At 38.4% G+C, this 19,506-nt stretch overlaps 1 protein-coding gene across 3 annotated transcripts in view; it reads left to right on the forward strand.

Moving 5' to 3' along the window:
* The window catches only part of LOC105841107 (discoidin domain-containing receptor 2), a 156,487-nt gene extending 136,981 nt beyond the window's left edge, over positions 1–19,506 (forward strand). For 2 of the 3 annotated variants that reach the window (XM_036293729.1, XM_036293730.1), the window contains 4 exons: positions 4,780–4,980; positions 7,366–7,458; positions 15,541–15,682; positions 15,822–19,506. In XM_036293729.1, the coding sequence (XP_036149622.1) occupies positions 4,780–4,980; positions 7,366–7,458; positions 15,541–15,682; positions 15,822–16,169 (784 nt within the window). In that variant the 3' untranslated portion in view covers positions 16,170–19,506. Of the gene's footprint in view, positions 1–72; positions 502–4,779; positions 4,981–7,365; positions 7,459–15,540; positions 15,683–15,821 lie in introns of those variants that run through there. The other variant, XM_036293732.1, reaches the window with a different exon arrangement.

Below are 19,506 nucleotides of genomic sequence, written 5' to 3' on the forward strand. Positions count from 1 at the left end.
GCGTTTCTACACCTGTTACCTGGTCGCATTCGCGATTTTTATGCTGCGTTCGTTATTGACATCGATCGACAGATTATGAGCTACCTCGTTTCCGGAAAGGATACAATTGTGCGATTTCTGAGCGCATCGTCAGACAAATGGATCGCAAAATGCCAGATGAAGAAGCACGTATCTAGTGAACTTTTTACGCATTATATATAATATCTATGTTCTTGAAATGTATATGTAAATAAAAAATGTATCTAGAAAATTTCGATCATTACGTGCGCAGTTAGTAGAAGCAGGGTCTCGTTTTCAGCTCGATATCCTGCGATATTGAAATTTACATAAGAGAAAATGTTTACATGAGATGAAAACGTCGCCGTAATAGCATAAGCGCAATAGCGAAACGTTCGCGTTCAAAAATGCGACGGCGGAAGAAGGCAGGAGACTAAATTATGCGAGAGAGAGAGAGAGAGAGAGCTCCAGTAAGCAAGGAAAATTAAATCAATGTTTCAAAACTTCATCTTATTTGAATTTTATGAACATTATGACATAATATTTTATAAATGTTTTTAAATTGTTACGTCATAACGTAACATTTCTAAACATTATATTTATAGTGTAGAAATTATTTTTAACGTTTTACATAAATATTTTTCATAATAACATTGTGTACAACATTAAAAACTACATATTTAAAAACGTTATACATTATGAAATATCACTGTACACTGAAAAAAAAACTCCAGGTAAATTCGCGAAATGCAGTTTAGTAATTATATTGTTTAAAATATTTAATTGCTACAAACAAATATAATAATAATAACAAAATTTTAGTAATAATGACAAAACGTTTGATACTAATTATAATCATTTCGTTAATTATATTATTTCGTTATTAATAACCTTACGTTTAAACTCTCTATTTCACCAAGACTCTGGATAACTTTGAACCGAAGCCGGATTATTATAATCAACTCATTTTTCAGTAATAACGTTGTGCTAATAATATCTTATTCACCGAATAAAAACCGTTCTCGTGGGCAACAGCACGTGATACATCAAATTTGGAGATAGAGAGAGCGCGAAAGTGTTCTCCGGATGCCGAACATCGTCGTCCGTCGAGGAAGCCCCGCGGCGGCGAAACGTCCAAGCCAGATACGCCGTTCCCGAAGCGATCGTTCTCGCGGCTATCGCGTCAGACATCAGAAAAAGGCCAGTTCGATTCCACGAATGGAACGGATTTGCATACAATGACCAGAAGAGATAGGGTATCGGGCCAACTTTGGCCCGCGCGCTGCGGTACGAAGGGCCGGGAGACCTCGTCGTAGCGGAGATGACAAAGCTTCCCCACCGACGAACATCGACGAAAATCAACGGACCTCCCCCCACCGTACCGCGCGCGCTCGGGATCCGCGCTCCGCAGACGCTCTGGCATCGGGGCCGAGGAGAAATTTCGTCGACTCCGTCCGCGGAGCAATCTGTCGGACGTTTCAGACGATGCGGGAGGGAGAATAGCGAGCAATTTGGCTGATTTAACGTGCACGAGGATACCTTAGTTGCGCAAGCAGATTCGCTGCATATTGCAATTTCGTAACAGTGCACCCGGCCCGGTGCATCGCATTGTTGCGCGTCAAGTGATTGCACAAGCGTCTTACGAAAGTGATTAATTTATCGTTAACCGCTGCTGCTCAATCGCTCTGAGTATTCTTCATCGATATTCCACTACAATACTACATCATTCCGAGAGGATCAATTTATGCGTAATTGAGCCATTCGTTAAACCATTACGTCACGCGGGAGTTATTGGTACTCAAACGTTTTAATTAAGAGAAGGACGAGTCTCGAGTGGCGGAATGCGCTTGAATCCGCGGGCAAAAATCACGACAGTTTTGCCGATCCCATAAATGTACAACGAGAGCGGTACACACACACACACACACACGCAGAGAGACCCGTCGTGTTTTATTATTTCGCGCGAGAAGGATCTCCGAAAGAGAGGAGGAGCGTCCGCTCACGCAACGAGCTCCCTATCGCGCGGATGACTTATAGCATCTCGTGACTACGTCGGTGAGAGTTCGGCCTCTGCGTCGGAAACGCGAGCAGCTGCGATGGAAACCGCAAATCCGTACTGATACGCACGCATCACATCGCGAGAGACGAGGGGATCAACCTCTCTCGCATAAGTTCATCATTCGTTATCCCAATATTAATTACATTTTTACTGCATATAATTAGCTTTATCTAATTTTATCATATACCTATATTTTGAATCGATTTTTTGTGCTGTTACGTTTTTTTTTTTAATCGAAATTTGTACTATCTGCGCACCCGTCGTGCGTAAAATCGAGAGCGAAGACTTTCGCGAATGCAAATAAGAAAAATGCAACGAAGGAGAATGCTCACGCGTGTAGCAGGAGGCCACGCTGACGGTGGATAAGGAATGTTTTATACGCCATCGCGCTGGAGATACTTTATTAAAAATAACACGTGGAGCCTCGGCTGCTCCGATTTGCATCCATTCAAGATAACCAGGAATACATCTTGCTATCTCCCACGCTATCGAAATTACGGTGATGATAAATTCTTTCGTTATTCTCAGAAAAGCTTAATCCATTAAGATGTTTGTCACACGCTATTTCAATCTTATCTATTTGAAGAAGTGTAACTCGAAAAAAGTTACGCTTAATAATTAAATTCTTATTATTTTTAAAGTACTTTTATATAACGTTTTCTGAAATTAGCTTTATAATTTTCCTGTAGATACATATTATAACGTGCCATGGCTACACACAGAAAAATATTTATTCTACTGCCAAAAAGAATCGATTACTCAATTTACTTTTTTCTTTCTAATAAGCAACAGTTATTTTCAATAAAAAATATTTTCTTCATAACAGTTTTAAGATATACTTATCACAAATTGAAGAAAAGTCAAAGTAATAAGTAAATAGAATTTTTATTTTGTAAATAGAATTTTTATTTATCTTAATATTTTTAATTGAAGTATTAAATTACTAGGATTTAGAATATATTTTGAATAAATTTGTTACTTATAATATAACAAACTTGTGCTAATTTATAAACTTATAAATTATTTAAAATAAGTGATACTTAACTCAGTACATATATTTCTGTGTGTGTGCACAGAAGTTTATTTTAAGTAAATCTTATTCGTTTCAAGTAAATGAGTATTTTAAGAGAATTCATCAAGAAAATATTCTTTTTGAAGATAACCGTTATGAAAAAAAGAAGAAAACTAAAAAATGAGAAATTGCTTTTCTTAGCATAAGAATAAATTTTTCTGTGTGTAAAAATCGTTTCCAGAGAAGATTAAAGGGAAAATTAAAGAAAGATCTCGAAATCATAGATCGAAATCGAAATTAAATTGCGAGTTGTGCATCACGTTCGCGGTGCCGAGTCTCACCACTGCAGAATCGGGAACGATTCTGCGTAACCGCCGATGTTAAGAACAGGAGAGAGAGGGAGGAAATTGAACCGCGAATACGAACTTTCGACTAACGCAACGTCATTAACCTTAGGAGCGACGGTAACGCTAAACGGGAATGCTTTGCATATAGTGGCCAACGAGACAAGACCGTGTGTGTTTCGCCCACGTTTTCGAGGACTCGCGGAGAAGGTGCCACGCGGCAATCGCGCGGGATTCTTAGTTTACGACGAATCGATACGCGGAGCACTGTAGTTTCGTTAACGGTCGCATTAAGCTATCACGCGAGAGTGCCATTACCGAACCGATCGTAAGTAAGACCGGAGTAACGATGCTGCGTGGAAAGGCGCATACGTCGCGCGTACATATACTCGCACGCCTGGAAAACGTTTCCCTTATCCGGAAGTACATGACCCAACGAACTCGGCAGCGACCGCAGCCGTTAATGTTGCGTACGAGCGCCGGGACCACAATGCAGAAAGCACGCAACGTGATACGAGATTCATTATCTAGGACGGACACCGGTGATTTTTGTTGCTTTAGAGCGATACTAAATTTACTTTCCGTTGCCTTGTTATTTTACATATACACTGAAAGATCGAGTAAAACAAACCAAGCCTCTAAGTTGAGCGAATTTAGTTACGTCAACTACAATCGAATCAAAGTAGATAAAAATTTAGTCTGTTCAACAATCTGATGTAAGAGTTCCAACTAAGAAATTTAGTTAAAAGTAAAAGGTTGAAACAACTAAAATGTAGTTATATATACATTATAGATATTCTTTCAACTATGATAAAGGTTGATCTACTACGTAGAATTAATCGATTACTATTCCAGAGTTAAAATTACTCATATTATGAGCAATTTTGGTTAATCGATCAATTCAACACAGTCTTTGTCTAATATAATTGTATTTTCAAGTTATTTAACACAATAAGATGTTACAAAAACATAACAATTATGTTGCAAGAATCAAAGCACCTAGTTTGCCATATACAACTCTAGAATTACGTTTGTTTAACTCGATATCAGTTGGTAATACTGATTTTTTTTTATAGTATCTCTCTCTCTCTCTCTCTCTCTCTCTCTCTCTCTCTCTCTCTCTCTCTCTAAAAATACAAATGTGCATGTGTATATATCTCGTGTTTTAGATATGTAATTTTAAGACTGATTGCGCTATTAAAACCACACACGCCTACAATAATCATTACAATAATACAATTGACCTAATAATTGATGCAGATAATTGTCGTGAAATCAAGCTTCTTTCATTTTGATAAATTCTCGTAGAAATAATTAGTTGTACTATTAGTGATAACTCACCGACGAAGGGGGTTGATCCCGCACAGGTTGGACTTCCAAAGAGACGTGAGGATTCTAGCTGCTCTGGAGGATCGCAATATCGCACGGGTCCTGGGCGCCTGTTACCGCGAGGAGCCGTACTGCGTGGTGATGGAATATCTGGAACACGGGGATCTCTGTCAGTTCCTCAAGACGCATATCACTGCCGAGGACGCGCATTCCATGCCAATTGGCGTCAAGACTCTCAGGTAACTTTCCAGTGACGCGTTCTGACATTAATCAAAACTCAGCGTAATTCTCTCCGTACACTCCAATTTCTCTTAATATTATTATAATTAGCATTAAATATCCATCATTACGTTAATTTTTAACATCAATACAAAAACTTCAAGTTAGGACATGGTGTTTGTCACTTTCGTTAGAATATTATCTTCTTTTGGCTTCATACTTATTATTTATCAATCAAGTTAAATTTTAATGACATACACGACAGTTTTATGTTACTCTTATCCGACATTGTGGAATCTATACGTGAATTCTTGTCGGAACTTAAGTTTTTCGTGTTAGCTATTGAACCGATTCAATGGACAGTAGCGAACAGTTCCATGGACCACGTAAATTATTCATGCTAATAGGATATTTCCACATTGTAAAAAAAATTGTCACTGAAGATGGCTTAAAGACAAGCCGAAACGTTCATTTTAGTCTGCAATTATAATTTTACGCAATTTTATGTCTTTATATTAATCAGCGCAAAAAATACCGTGCCGACTCCCTTTTATTAATCATACATAATACTCTTTGTACTAATGTAAATTAATTAGAAGTCCTATAACTCTTTCTTTATTAAATTTTAATTTTTTAATGAAATTTTTGAAAGAAATTTATTTCAATTTACGTGATAATCATTAAATTTCTATTTTTGTATTTCTCGTTTACTATATAAAATACAATTTAAATGTATCGCCTTCAATTATTTTTTCTGCCGACTTGTTATTTTATTGATATAGTGAAAGAGTGAATGTTTATTAAAACATTCGCTGCCGTTTTTCCAAAAAAAAAATGGTGTGCGTGCAGGATGTTTCGTGTAACAGTCGCCGCGGAAATTGAACGTGCCCAAATAAAAGCAATGCAGTATCTTCAAAAAATATCAAATTGGAGTACCTTTCGTGAATAAAATTGCCAAAAAGTCATGAAACACATATATCTGTGTGAGTTTGAAAGCAATATCCCGCTTTGTAAAAAAATTGTATATATTACATATGTACACATACACTTGGGTAACGCGATATAAAGATTTTCGATTTTTATATGAGATGTTTGCTAAAAATGCAGGTAAATATTTATCTCTGTACAAATAGAGTTGCCAATACGAGTCTTCGCGGTATTTAGTGCGTAAACAAAATAAGAATAAATTTTATTAAATTAGATTAAGATTATATCGCATACATTTCAATCCTAAATGTGGATCCTAAATGTGGATTCTCTTCAGTGTGTTCGAATTAACTGATAGAAATTAAACATTGGAAACTGTTGGACGAATTCTCCTCATTTAAATGCGTTATTATGTTGATTATTAAATCGACTATTAGTCAAATGAGTTCATGAAATGAGGATATAAGTTATAAAATTAAGAGGAAGAGAGAACACAATCTCAAGTGAACAAAAACAAGGTCGTAGTATCTAAATGTGTGTGTCGGTCACAGAATCTGCTCGTTACGTCACATCAGAATTACTTGGAAAATTCACAATTATATCTTTAATGATAATACTCGTAGATATTATAAAGGTATTATCCAATTCGCACATTTCGGATTTTCCTTATATCAGATAATAAAAAGATCGAAGAATATCTGCCGATAAGTGCTGCGCACTATAAATACGATCCTTCAACATATTATGTTTATATATATAGATCGACTTTGATTTTGCACATTGAAATCATTAATTATCATTAATATTCCACTGAAGTTTGGTAAAAAATAAAAGAATATTGAGATCGACTCATATCTAATGCTTTCAATAATTTTGGTATTGAGAATTTGACGACATCAAGTATTGTGACAAATCTCAACTGTTTTTTTAAATTACCCTTGGAAACCATCATGAATCACGATTTTTTAAAGAAAATTAATTACATTATCTAACCATACAAATCCGAAAGAAACACTAATTCTTCATTGACCCGACACTGCTAGTTCGTTTGCTAGTTCGTTCATTGTAATGTTAATGCTGAAATATACAAGGATATTACATAATGCACGTAGATATGACTATATTGGCGTACGGGAGCGCGCTGTTGTTACCGAGCTGAAAGTATTCGAGATTAAAGTATTCAAGATGGCTCCGGAAGTGCCGCAATCGTCTCTAACGAACCGGAGCTCGGTTTCATTTCCAACGAACTGCCGTCGTTGAAGTTAACACGCAATAAGTTTCTCCCGCGCGAGAGTTTGACGCGTTTATTAATCGTGAGCGACGCACAACCTCTGACGCACAGCCCCCGATTCCCGTCGACCTACACCTCGGAGGAATCCCTTCGAGGCAAAGGACGACGGCGCGGCGGTTGGGCGTATTCGAGTGCGAATACCTTAACTTCGTCGCAGGAAACTCACGCCACTTCGTCGTCGTTTCAGTTTCAACTGTCTCATCTACATGGCGGCGCAGATCGCGTCGGGCATGCGGTATCTGGAGAACCTGAACTTCGTTCATCGAGATCTGGCTACTAGGTGAGTAGAATGGGACTTTGCCGAAACGAATCTCCCGCGGATTCGCTTTCATCTCTCGAGAATAAACTTGCGTATATACGGGCGCAGGGGGGGGGGGGCTTTATCGTCCTCGACCGGTATTCACCCTGTATCTAAACACTCTGCGGTTCCCGACCTCAGTTTGCATAGTACGCGATTTATACATTAAGCTGCACAAGCTCAGAGACAAACAATCGCGCGCTATTAATTCCCTGGGCAGATGTAATTTCGAAAATCAAGATGACCGCGCATCGCGCGCAATTTTTTTGTCACAAAATTCGACAGATAACGGCGCAGTGTATTTATAAAGGATCCCGTTACACGCCGCGCGCGATTCTTAGATTAAACGAAATTGGAGAGTGAATCAGAGATTTTAATACAGGCGTGAATATGAAGGTCTTTCTCCCGCGAATGCATCGATGCGCGTCGAGGAGATGTAAGATTACAAGGGAATCTTCTCTCAGCCGAGTGAGATGTGACGCGAGCAAAATTACAACGCTCCCGCGGCGGCAACAATATGCGCGCGGAGAGATTTATAATTTCTAACGCAGCCGTGGATGATCCCGGAATAGTCGAGGGGGGAACGGCTGAAAAACGCAATGTATATCCCGTCGTGCGATTTTTATTGAAAAGTAATTTCAAAAGTCGGTCGCGAACCGAACACACGGAAGAGGTATAGCGGCGGCGTGAATGTCACGGTATGGTTTTTTACGTTATTGCGGAAGGGATAAATGGATCCGTTGCGCTCTTGATTTATCTCCCGACGTAAATTCACTCACCCTCCCCGGTATTTTCGCCCCCTCACGTTCCCTCCCCCACTTTTCACTTTTCGCTTCATCGGCTGACAAGACCCTCGTCCGTGCTATCGACTTTAAATCGTCGCGAATCGAGATTATCTTTCGACGGATGTGCCCTTCACGATCTTGTTTGAGATTGCGCCGTCCGCTTTAATTGGCACAGTCTAATAACTAACAGAGATGTTCTCGTGGGTATGTGGTTGTACACGGAAACGTGTACGTACGTAGAGGGAGGATTTTACCACGTCGAGAGCCCGTTAAAACGGGACGGGGCACCGATATCGATTCCCCCCCCCCCTCCCCCGTTACACTCTCAGGATGAAATTGAATTATACCAACCCCCGCAGTGCATTTCCATAAGCCCCAAAACAAACGGAGCCAGGAACCGCATGGGAAATCAACGATTTGTTAGAATCGTCGCGAGGAATGCAGCGAGAAGAGCAAGCAGCTAGTTTGTGAATGGCAAATGCAGCTTCAGTCTAGAAAATTTCAATATTTTATTCTATTTTTTTTCTCAATCCAATCGCATTCAATCATAACCATCTGGATCAGCTTCTAATACTGTGTCACATCTGAAAAGGTTTCACAACGACTTTGGTACAATCGAAAAAAAACTTATATAAATATTTAGTACTCTTTTGTGGCTAATTTTTTAGTTGCTCTATTACAGATTTTGTTACTCTAGCTTTTGAAAAAACCAGTGGTTGTGCTGACTTAAGTCTAAATTCAGCACAGCCACACGAAAATAGATAAAACTCAACTAAAGATTATTTTTAGTGTAAATTTGTGATTAAGTAGTTGTTCTACTTTTGTCTTAACTAAAGCGTAACTAAAGCTTTAAAAAAATTAGTGACAAATATAAGTGCACAACTACAGAGACATAACTACAAGAATAAAGAATTCTTACAGAGAAAATTTGTTGCTCGACCAATTTACTAAAGTCTTTTTCAATTTAGGGGCTCGGAAGATGCAGATTTCCAATTTATTGTGCCACCAATTTATTGTAATAAACGAGCTGACAGAGTGGCTGTGATGGAATACGCTCAAGAGTAAAGTATTCTTGCAAAATTTATTGCTCGATCAATTTTCATCACAATAAATAATTGCAAATTGGAAACTTGTATATCTTTCAAACAATTATAAATTAAATTTATAAAGACTTTAGTACTGGACAAAGATTTTAGTGAAATTGATCCTGTCTCAATAATTATGTGATACTTGTATTACTTTCACTAATTTTTTAGGAATGTATAGTACACGGAGAAAATTTTATAATAAAAATTATTATGGTAAATACTAAGCGCGGATCAAGGAAGAAATTATGAAAATTTTTGCTATGTTTATCATCAAATTACCGTATTTACACTACTTATGGTCCGTAGTTACTATCGTACATAGTAATTTTTACTAAAAAATTTTCTCCGCGTAGTTACGCAATTAAGATAAAACAAGTAAAACGACTACTCAATCACAAAATAGTACTAAATATTTAAGTGAATTTTTTTTTCGATTATGCTGAAGTGGCTGTATCATCTTTATAGACGTTATTGCGTCTCTCGTAGACCGCTCGCGGAATGATTCCTCCGCGTTTGTCGCAGGAGCCACCCCAAAGTGCGCGACTTCGAGCACACAATAGCCACCTTTCTCAATCCGATATAATGGCCTAATATTTGTCACGTTTGCGGTCGATTTTCCTTTCAAGCGCTAAAAGGCTCTCCGCCTCATACGCATTAAGTATAAGTCGAGATTGTCGGGAAAAGGTTCCACTATTGTCTAAAAAAAAGAGGGTTACATACATTTCTTATATGTTTCGATCCAAACGCGTCTTCTACTAAAAGCATAAATTAAAAATTTATAGGAAGTCTGTGCTAGCAATGAAATTTTAATGCCGAAACTTGCCGATTATTCTCCTTGATTTTACCATCGACCACAAGTAACGCAGAGGCGCCCGTAAAATTAATGAAAATTATCGATTTATTATAAAATGTGTATCGAATTCGTCTATCTCGTAAATATTGCAATTTTCAAGTCGAAATTAACTGCTAATCTTATTAGTTAGTTATTCTATTCGCGACATTTTCCATACGTCCTTTTTCGAGCCCCATATATGTGCTCTCATATGAGTGTCAAGCTTCTAATATTGCACAGATAAATCCTCCATGATGACCTTCATGCCATACATAACGTATACAGCGACCAGTATCGGTAATCATCGATCTACGAATACAAAGTACACCTCGTATATGGAACGAAGTCCATCTACGTGGCTGTTATTGAAATGCAATGGCCATCTCGCCGAATCGATAGGACGTTTAGATGCACATATGTGCATATATGTATATCTTCCGCACACACGCGGGCGCACATTCGCGCAAACCGCCGAGCTCTCATAGCACGTGGGACCTAGTTTCCGGCTGGACAGTGTCTCTCAAACGGCTCGCTCGTAAATCTTAATGTATAGCGAGAGAGACACTTCCTGCGAAGCTTCCACGACGATATCAGCCCCGTCAGCATTCCTGGGGATTTTTGACACGGTTCGACTCGTCGATTCCAGAAATATCGTTCGAAAGTATCGTATCAGAACTACTTTCGTGTCATCCCTGTCTCCCGTACGTCATCCTGATATACGATTAAATCAATGTTTATTTAAATTGATATAAATATACATATCAGTAATTTAAAATGTACAGATAATTCGGTGTAGTCATTTTATAGTATATAATAATTTTACACTTGTATGATAATTATGAGAAGTATTTGCGCTCACTGGTGTTCGAAACGAGATATTTGATTTACGTTACTCGTGTAGTTTCACAACAAAATGCTAATATTTTAAATTTCAAAATATTTTCAAGAGCATTAGAGGGAGGCGCGGAATGTCCGCATCTGCGATTGCAGCAGCCATAATCCTTTGGTTAAATTTTTAACAAGCTACACACGGAGCTTTATAAAATTTTAGTGACACTCGCATCAAAACCGCGGCGCGTTATCCTTCTCTGTGCTTTTGTGAGAAAAAAGCGGGATACGATCCGATCGCGTTGCAAATAGATCGATGCCTTTTGTATAGGCGCCGGGATTTAATCAAAATTTAATCAGAATTTAATGGCACCGCCGCTGAACTTCCACTTTGATGGCACACGTCAGCGTGACGAACCGACGATATTCAGTGAAATACGCGACCGTATGGGAATTCCACCGTGGGGCATAAATTCTTCGTGACTGGCGGCGTCAAAAGAGAAATGGACATTGCGGGTATCAATGGCGCGTACGCGATACTTTCGAAAATGCATTTTTGCCCTTTCTATCGAACGACCTTTGCGCGCGATTTATCTGTCGCTGTATAAATGAGAAAGAGCGAAGCGAAACATTTTTATTCATTTAAATTGAACCCGGCGAAGGATTCCGAGCTACAGAGTTTAAACGTTATCGGAACCGGTTGGTCGGGTACCGAGGATGTTCTACCGACTCCTCGCCCGAGACAAACTGCCAATCCATCGCAGCCTCTTATTTCAATCGCGAGTACGCGGTATAGCTATAGAAAGTCATTGTCAGAGCCAAGCCAAGTGAAAAAGAAGGGAGGGATCGATTGCTGATCAAACGGTAATGCAATTCAATTGGCTCGAATGGAAAAAAGAATTGCAACGAATGAGAGAGGATCGCTATAGCTCTATGTGTAATGCTTTAAAGATGGAAAGGATAGTGGATTCGTAGTACGGGAATATTTGTCCAACCGGAAGATTTCTTATATAAAAATCGGTATTGTACACGGACGGAGGTAAAATTTCGCGTGGTACAGTACAACTCACTAGTGTAACACTGATAATGTTATTCCATTAATGCGCAACATCGGAGATTGGGCGATAGTGTGGGTATACTACGAATAAACGTACGTCTAAAGAAGCAGAAATAGCAAAAGCCTGCATTCTGTATTCCCGCATGTAGGTATTTCGCATTCCGGTAAAAGAGATTTCCTTCATCCTATTTTGAATCGTAAATGTACCGGACGAGTTTTCTTTCGTTTTCCTTCTGGCAACAAGTGTAGATAGTACTCAATATTACAACCGATATTTTTTCTAATATCGATCTTTACAGTCAAAATGTTATGTGCTATTTAGTTTTGCAATTTCCAACTTCGATTTAGCTAAAAATGCGATACAAACGACATTATTATGACTCTTTGCAAAAGAAAAATGAATTCAATTTTTTGCTAAAAGATCCGAAAATACCTTCAGTTATATATTCCCTCTTGCAAGAAAACTCTATGCTTTTCTTTGCACAGCAAGTATAGGAAAACTTTAATACCAAAGTGTTGCGCGTTTAACTCGTAATACAGTCATTCGACCTCGTCGATCCCAACATTGGATTTAGAATGCAACTTCGAGCGATAGAGAAGGCCACGATTCTCCTTATCCACCCTCGAGAATACTGAAGGCTGTATGCAAGAATTTTATTCTCCGCTGACGAGAGCTTACGTGTTCGAACAACCGGTTAAAAATTCAAAGAAGACGGCTTTTCTTCCACGCTCACTTCTTCACTGTACTACTCCTGTGCCTCCGACATCCAGACCTCCCTAGATGGTTCATTTGTTTCTTTTGCCACGCATATTCAATATTCAACTTTCAATCTAACTTGGGCACCGAACGTCCGACTTCAATGTTGATACGCTGGAACCTCGGCTTCAATTATACAACCGCGTCAATCAGCCAAGTACACACTTAACGTTTCTATTCCTATTGACAATAGTGTCCCATGCTTGCGTCAAATGGCCAAGTGATTCCAAGTTTAACTTCGACTTGAAACTTGCACAATGACAAAGATGATTCTCTTTATCTAGAAGTCGTCGCGAGCTGAATGTAGACATTCCGCTTTCTGCCAAGAAAGTTTGCCTTTCTTCCGATTTCGATTACAGATGACACGAAGCAGGCCTTTCGTTATGCTCGGTATATACACATAGCCTAATTTTTTTTCTTTCGTGGATCTCTTTTCTTTTCACTTTCATAACAAGTGCAACTGCTATAATATCGTCAACATTTTCATTCCTCAATAATAAAACTTTAGATTTCTCTTTCTTTTTTATTCTGATTGCTCTTACAATCATGATTTATTAAAATGTACAATAGATAAGAGAAATTAATAGAATTTAACTTACATAGAGTGCAGTATTTTACAATGTATTAATAGATATTTAAATGTATGTCTGCAAAATGTCTACATTTCAATGAATTGTCTACTAATGTTTTTAAATCTTTTTACAAGATATTTAAAAATAATGACATAAAATTGTTAATACTACAATATCATAAATATATTATAATGATGTATAATAGATTACTGAAATTACCGTTGCAAATAATATATTAGTAATAAGCACGATTATCTGATATTCGGATATTACGCTATTAAAATTTTATGAGATATAAATTTTACACGGATTTTGGATCCTCGCCATCGTGATTTATTATTTTTTATGTTAATGAAAGCGATCAAAGTTCTAATCATCAGATTATATGGAGATCATCACACCTGATTTATACTGCAACAGCTTCAATGCGAGGCGTGAACGCGGCTTATTGCATTACTGTCGTACTCTACAGTCTACAATATAGGGAGGGCCGGGGGTCAGCCCCATCGACGCAGTAGCCCGATGGCGAAGTAGCCAATGGCAATGATCGATAAAGCGCCCCTAATTAACCAGGTTCTGCCGCCAAATTGGAGCTTTGTTCCGGCGGCGAAATTAATTGATTCTATCTATTCCATACCCATGCTACTCGGATAACGTTTGGCTGGTCGTCTCTCAGATAGCGAAGATTAGTTCGTCTTTAAAGCGAACTGGTCAATGGTCTGGAGCTTTGAGTGGAAGTTGCATGAATGCTTATCCGTCTCTAAGTTCTCTCCTCCGGGAAATGCTCGCGAACGTATCTCTACGGGTGGAACCCGCTCAAAGGACGAACGAAATGAAATATCAGACGCGTTCGCGATAAGATGGACTAAGTAACTACATCCATATATTAAGATTATATGTATAATATGACTACTGCTTATCTTCGCGGATACTGTCGTCAAACGGATGAATACTTAATAATATCAAGCCTTCCTCTTAGAGGAAACACGATGATTGACTATGTGATAATTCGATGCGGAGAAAGTTTATTCGTACGAGTGTAATTGCATACCTGTGTGTATTTGGGCAGGAAATGCAGCTCGACCACATATACGAGCAAATGTTGCATGTAGACAACCATCCTCGCTTCCGGTTGACTGCCATGCACAGAATGCGTACGCTTATGCAGATTGGCGGGCGCGCTATGCATCCCACGTACCGGCGGGAGATCAATCTGACTGCGTCTCTTTCGTTTCAGACAAGCCGCTCGGAAAAGTATTCGATTCGGTCGATAGCACGCGCGAATTGCGACGGAACTCACTTTCTAAGAAATACCTGACTTGTCCTAAAGTCCGAGAATGGTATTCCGATCGATTACGGACCCTGAAATCAGCGGAGATTAACGTACAAAGTGAATATAAAATGATGCGGATTTTCCCTCAACATACTAACAATTAAGTCGTATGGAACTGTTTAGAGTAGATTTTGATTGAAAAAAAGTTACTCTTGTTTCCTCGAAAATGTAATAAAAATCTAGGTAATAATTGAACAATTCTCCAGATAGGAAACTTTCGCAATAATTGTTACGTAATATGCAACAACATAAATCTTTTTTTAATAGCAATTTTGTGATTATAATTTCTAAATTTTTAATCAATAATTTATTCAATTATTTATAACAAAAGAAAATTAATATTAAAATAGTGTCATAGTTCATATATGTTGGTTCAAATTTCTTTGTAAAATTTTCATTAAAAAATGTTTGAATAATAATCGTACAATTTCATGCTGTAATGCTCTCCTTTTGTTTTGCAATAAATTGTACAATAATTACAAAATTAATTTCTAAAATGCAATTATTCAGCAATAATTGTGCTAAGATGATTCTCACTAATACAATTATGTAGGCATATATTTTAAGCATCAATTTTTTTAAAGATTATTACACATTACATAAATTAAATTTATACTTAATGATTTCAAAAAATGTTTGCAATTATGACACAATGTATACATATGTTACATCTTGAATTAAAATGCTAGAATTTTTCTGCGTCCCTATCTGGAACTGATCGAAATTCGTTCTAATAAGATTGATACTCTGATATCTGTCCCATAGTGCTCTGATGAAATAATTTCGCTATACATCTATAATTCTGCTTGTAGAAACTGTTTGGTCGGCAAGGCTTATCATATCAAAATCTCGGACTTCGGCACGGACAATGAATTGTACGCCTGCGATTATTACAAGGTCGACGGAACGATGCCGTTGCCGGTGCGATGGATGGCCTGGGAGTCAATATTTCTGGTAAGCTGCGATCTCGATTCTATTCGAATGACACTTCGAATAGAACGTCGTTCGAAGATCTGCTTGTAATTCTCAAACTGGGACACTCAAGGCGTCGAAATGCTCGCGCGAGTAAACGTCGTACTGTCTGATTTTGCAGGGGAAGTACACGACCAAGAGCGACGTGTGGGCTTTCGCAGTCACCCTCTGGGAGATTTTGAATCTCGGCAGACGTGTCCCCTACGAGCACCTGTCCGACGAGGAAGTGGTGCAGAGCCTGCGGCAACTGCATCATGCCGCCGACTGCAGCAACGCCAATCCCGAGGACAGTTGCAAGGAGGATTCCAGAAACGGCTTCGATTACTTGCCGCGACCCACCGCCTCCTCCAAGGACATCTACGATCTGATGCTAGAGTGCTGGCAACGGGAGGAGACCGAGAGACCGACTTTCCGTGAGATATCGCTCTTTCTGCAACGGAAAAATCTTGGATACGCGCCAACGTCCTGATATTGAGCCCCAAATTTCGGCGAGCGCGACGTTCTTAATAGTCATACCGCGAAACGGAACAGTTCGCTCGTTTCTGGAATGAAACGGCGAGTATGCAACGACGGTCAATGTTCTTATCCGAGAAGCTGCAGGGACGAGCGAATAACGGTCGAGCGAGTGGGAAGAATGACTGACGAGGAAAGAACACGAGAGACGGGAGGACAATTATGTATCGCGACATCGAAATGAAGTACAACAATGGAATTTTATTGGGCGGCAACGAAACGAGGCTTCGAAGCTTGGAGTTTATGACTTAGGGAATCGATCGTCCTTCAATTTCGTCTCGATTCACATGTACTTTTGTTCGGACAACGAGTATTAGCGGACAGAAAATAAAATTAGAAGTAGATAGAAGAGTTAAGTGCGGGTCTTTGAGGATCTTACGACATCAAGTTTTGTCGTGCGATAGTTCGAGGTAACGTGTGCCGCGAATACAAATACTGATCTCCATAGTAGAATTCTCAGTAGCAAGACTGTTCGAGCATATCTTATCGATTTAGGGCACGAGACACGGCATCGGAGCTCGACGCGCGAGTATTCACGGCAGAGTATCGCGCGAAGACTTACGTACCGTACGCTAGACGTAGGACTCTTTTTCGAAGAAAAGCATAAAAACGGAAAGGCGGAATTTGTGAGCACGACAATCGGACGCGAGAGCGAAATAAAAACTTCTGTCGTAGATAATCGTTCGGCGAAGAATCTCCACAACTATTTAAAGGAGATTATGGACGTTTGTGAGACCTGTGACACACCGAGAAGGATCCTCTCGCAATCGTCGGAAACTTAGGAGCAATACCATGTAACTGTAATACAGCTACTATGAACATTCCTGCACGGATGGAATACCTATACTTGCGCAATTAAGAAGAATCGTTACTTAAGGAAATTAATTAGAGTTCCCCTCGGGATTATATCATTTTAATAAATTAAGGATTCGACGAGAAATGTGTGAATCACATCGACGTATGATAATGTAACAGCTACGATATTAGACGCTATAACAACCGCTCGAGTTGATATCGCAAAGCATTATAACTGAGTGTATTTTATGAACGTGTGGGTGCCTATTTCCCCCCTTTCTCTTTATCTTTCTCTCCTTTTACTCTCTTTCAACGTGTATCGTCCAGACCCTCTCCGGGGCCTATTTGTGAGACGAATTTACATGTGATTTACATTGCGAAATTCTTTATCGTAAGACATATCGCGAAGACATACGGCAAGATGACGCCGATGAATTATCTAATAGTGTAAAAATTAAACATCTTTTTAATGCTATTTTTGGTTCGTACAGAGATCTGTGTGAAATGTAATACACGTGAAAATCCTAAATAACTTTAGAAGCAGTCAGGCGCTGAAAGATTTTTCGATAATACATGTTTATTCGAACGATGTAACTATTGCAATCACAGTTAACGTGAATGGGATTTGTTAATATCGTAACTAAACGAATATCATTATAAGCGTAAGATAGACATGAAGGGTAATACATTTTATCTAGTTCTGCATTGGAAAACGGTACTAGATTAAGTATCATGACTATGACACATCATAATTGTAACTTTATATGATAGGCGGGATCAATGAAATTAGGATATTGTATATATACATATAGGCGTACCGTAGTAAGAAGCGTTATCATTACATTTTTTTCAAGAGTAGCAAGTGAAAATCGAATTGTCTCCGAGATAGCGTTATACGCTCGCTTTGGTAATTTGGTATCAACGTGAAGACGTATGGCAATTGTTTAGCTTCCGGTAAGTTATCCGTAGCGAATGCTAATAGGTTGACGAAAGTTTGACATATCGGAACGTATTATACTTTCTTATAGAATTGAAAAAGAGAAAAACGTGCGCGAAGAACATAGCGAGCGGTCATAAGTCATTTTTCAAACGCTTCGAAGTTAACGAACTTACGCTCGCGTCGCGTATCTTCACCAATCTCACGCAAATCCGATAATATATTTAGAGCGACTTTAAGTTTCGTGTATTTATACATCAGATGGACACTATATATTATAACTTATGCGATATTTAGCGTATAGGCGATGTTACCGTTATATCATTAAAATATTATTTATATAAATTAATGTAATACCGCGTAAGGAGTAGAAATGATACGAGGAGGCACAGCCATACGTAGTTGAAATATACGCGTTGAATTTAAACGTAACTGGAATTGCTTCTACATCAGTGAGATATCGCGATCGTCTGAAGCGAGTGGCGGAGAGTACATCGGCTAATGCGAAATCGCGTATAAATTTAAGAGGTAATAGAGATAGGCAATACCAATTTTTGATCTTGCCAGAGATAAATAGTAAATAGCCAGTCGATTAAGTCTAAGAGCGTTAAGTCTAATTTACATTTTGCAAAAGAGAATATCGAATCAACAGACATATAATTTCGTGCTGTCGCGAAACTTTTGGCCAATCGATTTTTCACGCGGTTGTGACTGAGTTGAAACAATAATATATATCGTCGATACGTCTTTAGTCCAAAGCAGACTGCCATTATATTTCTAGATGATAATAGAGAATGAATTGTAGTTGCGTTTAGATTCGCCAATATAAGCATAACGCTGCCTTTGGCTATATTGTTGCCCTTTACTGCTAACGAGTAACTTACTTGTCTACTCATGTGATAATTTAGTATATTTCTACGTATCTACCTGTACCTACCGATTTAAAAATCTTCATGGTGAAAGGATTATTCCAATATACTTTGTTTTTATTATAAATCATAATAGTTCAGATAAAATATTATTAATCAATTTGAAAATAAATGTGAGGAATGATGAAAAACCTGTGGATCCTACGTTCTAGCAGCTTTATCATATAAATCCAGTAGCTGCTCCCATAATTTATTATTAGAAGTTAGTGAAATAGAATAATGTAATATAATATAAAACGTAAAAAATATGCATAATCCTTTCTCTATGCAAAGATTCGCTATTATAATCTAGATAACTTACTTCTACCTAGCGTGCCCTTTTTCCAATGATGGTTAATTATATTCTTTGCGAACAATTCGAGCTCTATCAATGGCATCACTGAGGTAAATATTCAGAATTGCAGTATCAGAAACGGGAGTAAAAATATTTTGTTCGAGAATTTGTGAACACGCTAGTTCATAAAGTTTCATTTCTTGAAGGTCCTACAAGCCGGATGAACTCCGACTTTAACTATTATTTTAATTGCAACAATATTTCCTTATCGTTCACTATATATTCATTGCTAATTTCTTCGATAATACATTTTAAATGCGCATAATTGACAATCACGCTTGCCTCGGAATTAAAAAAA

This window comes from Monomorium pharaonis, chromosome 11 (assembly GCF_013373865.1).
Source record: "Monomorium pharaonis isolate MP-MQ-018 chromosome 11, ASM1337386v2, whole genome shotgun sequence".
Lineage (NCBI taxonomy): Eukaryota > Metazoa > Arthropoda > Insecta > Hymenoptera > Formicidae > Monomorium > Monomorium pharaonis.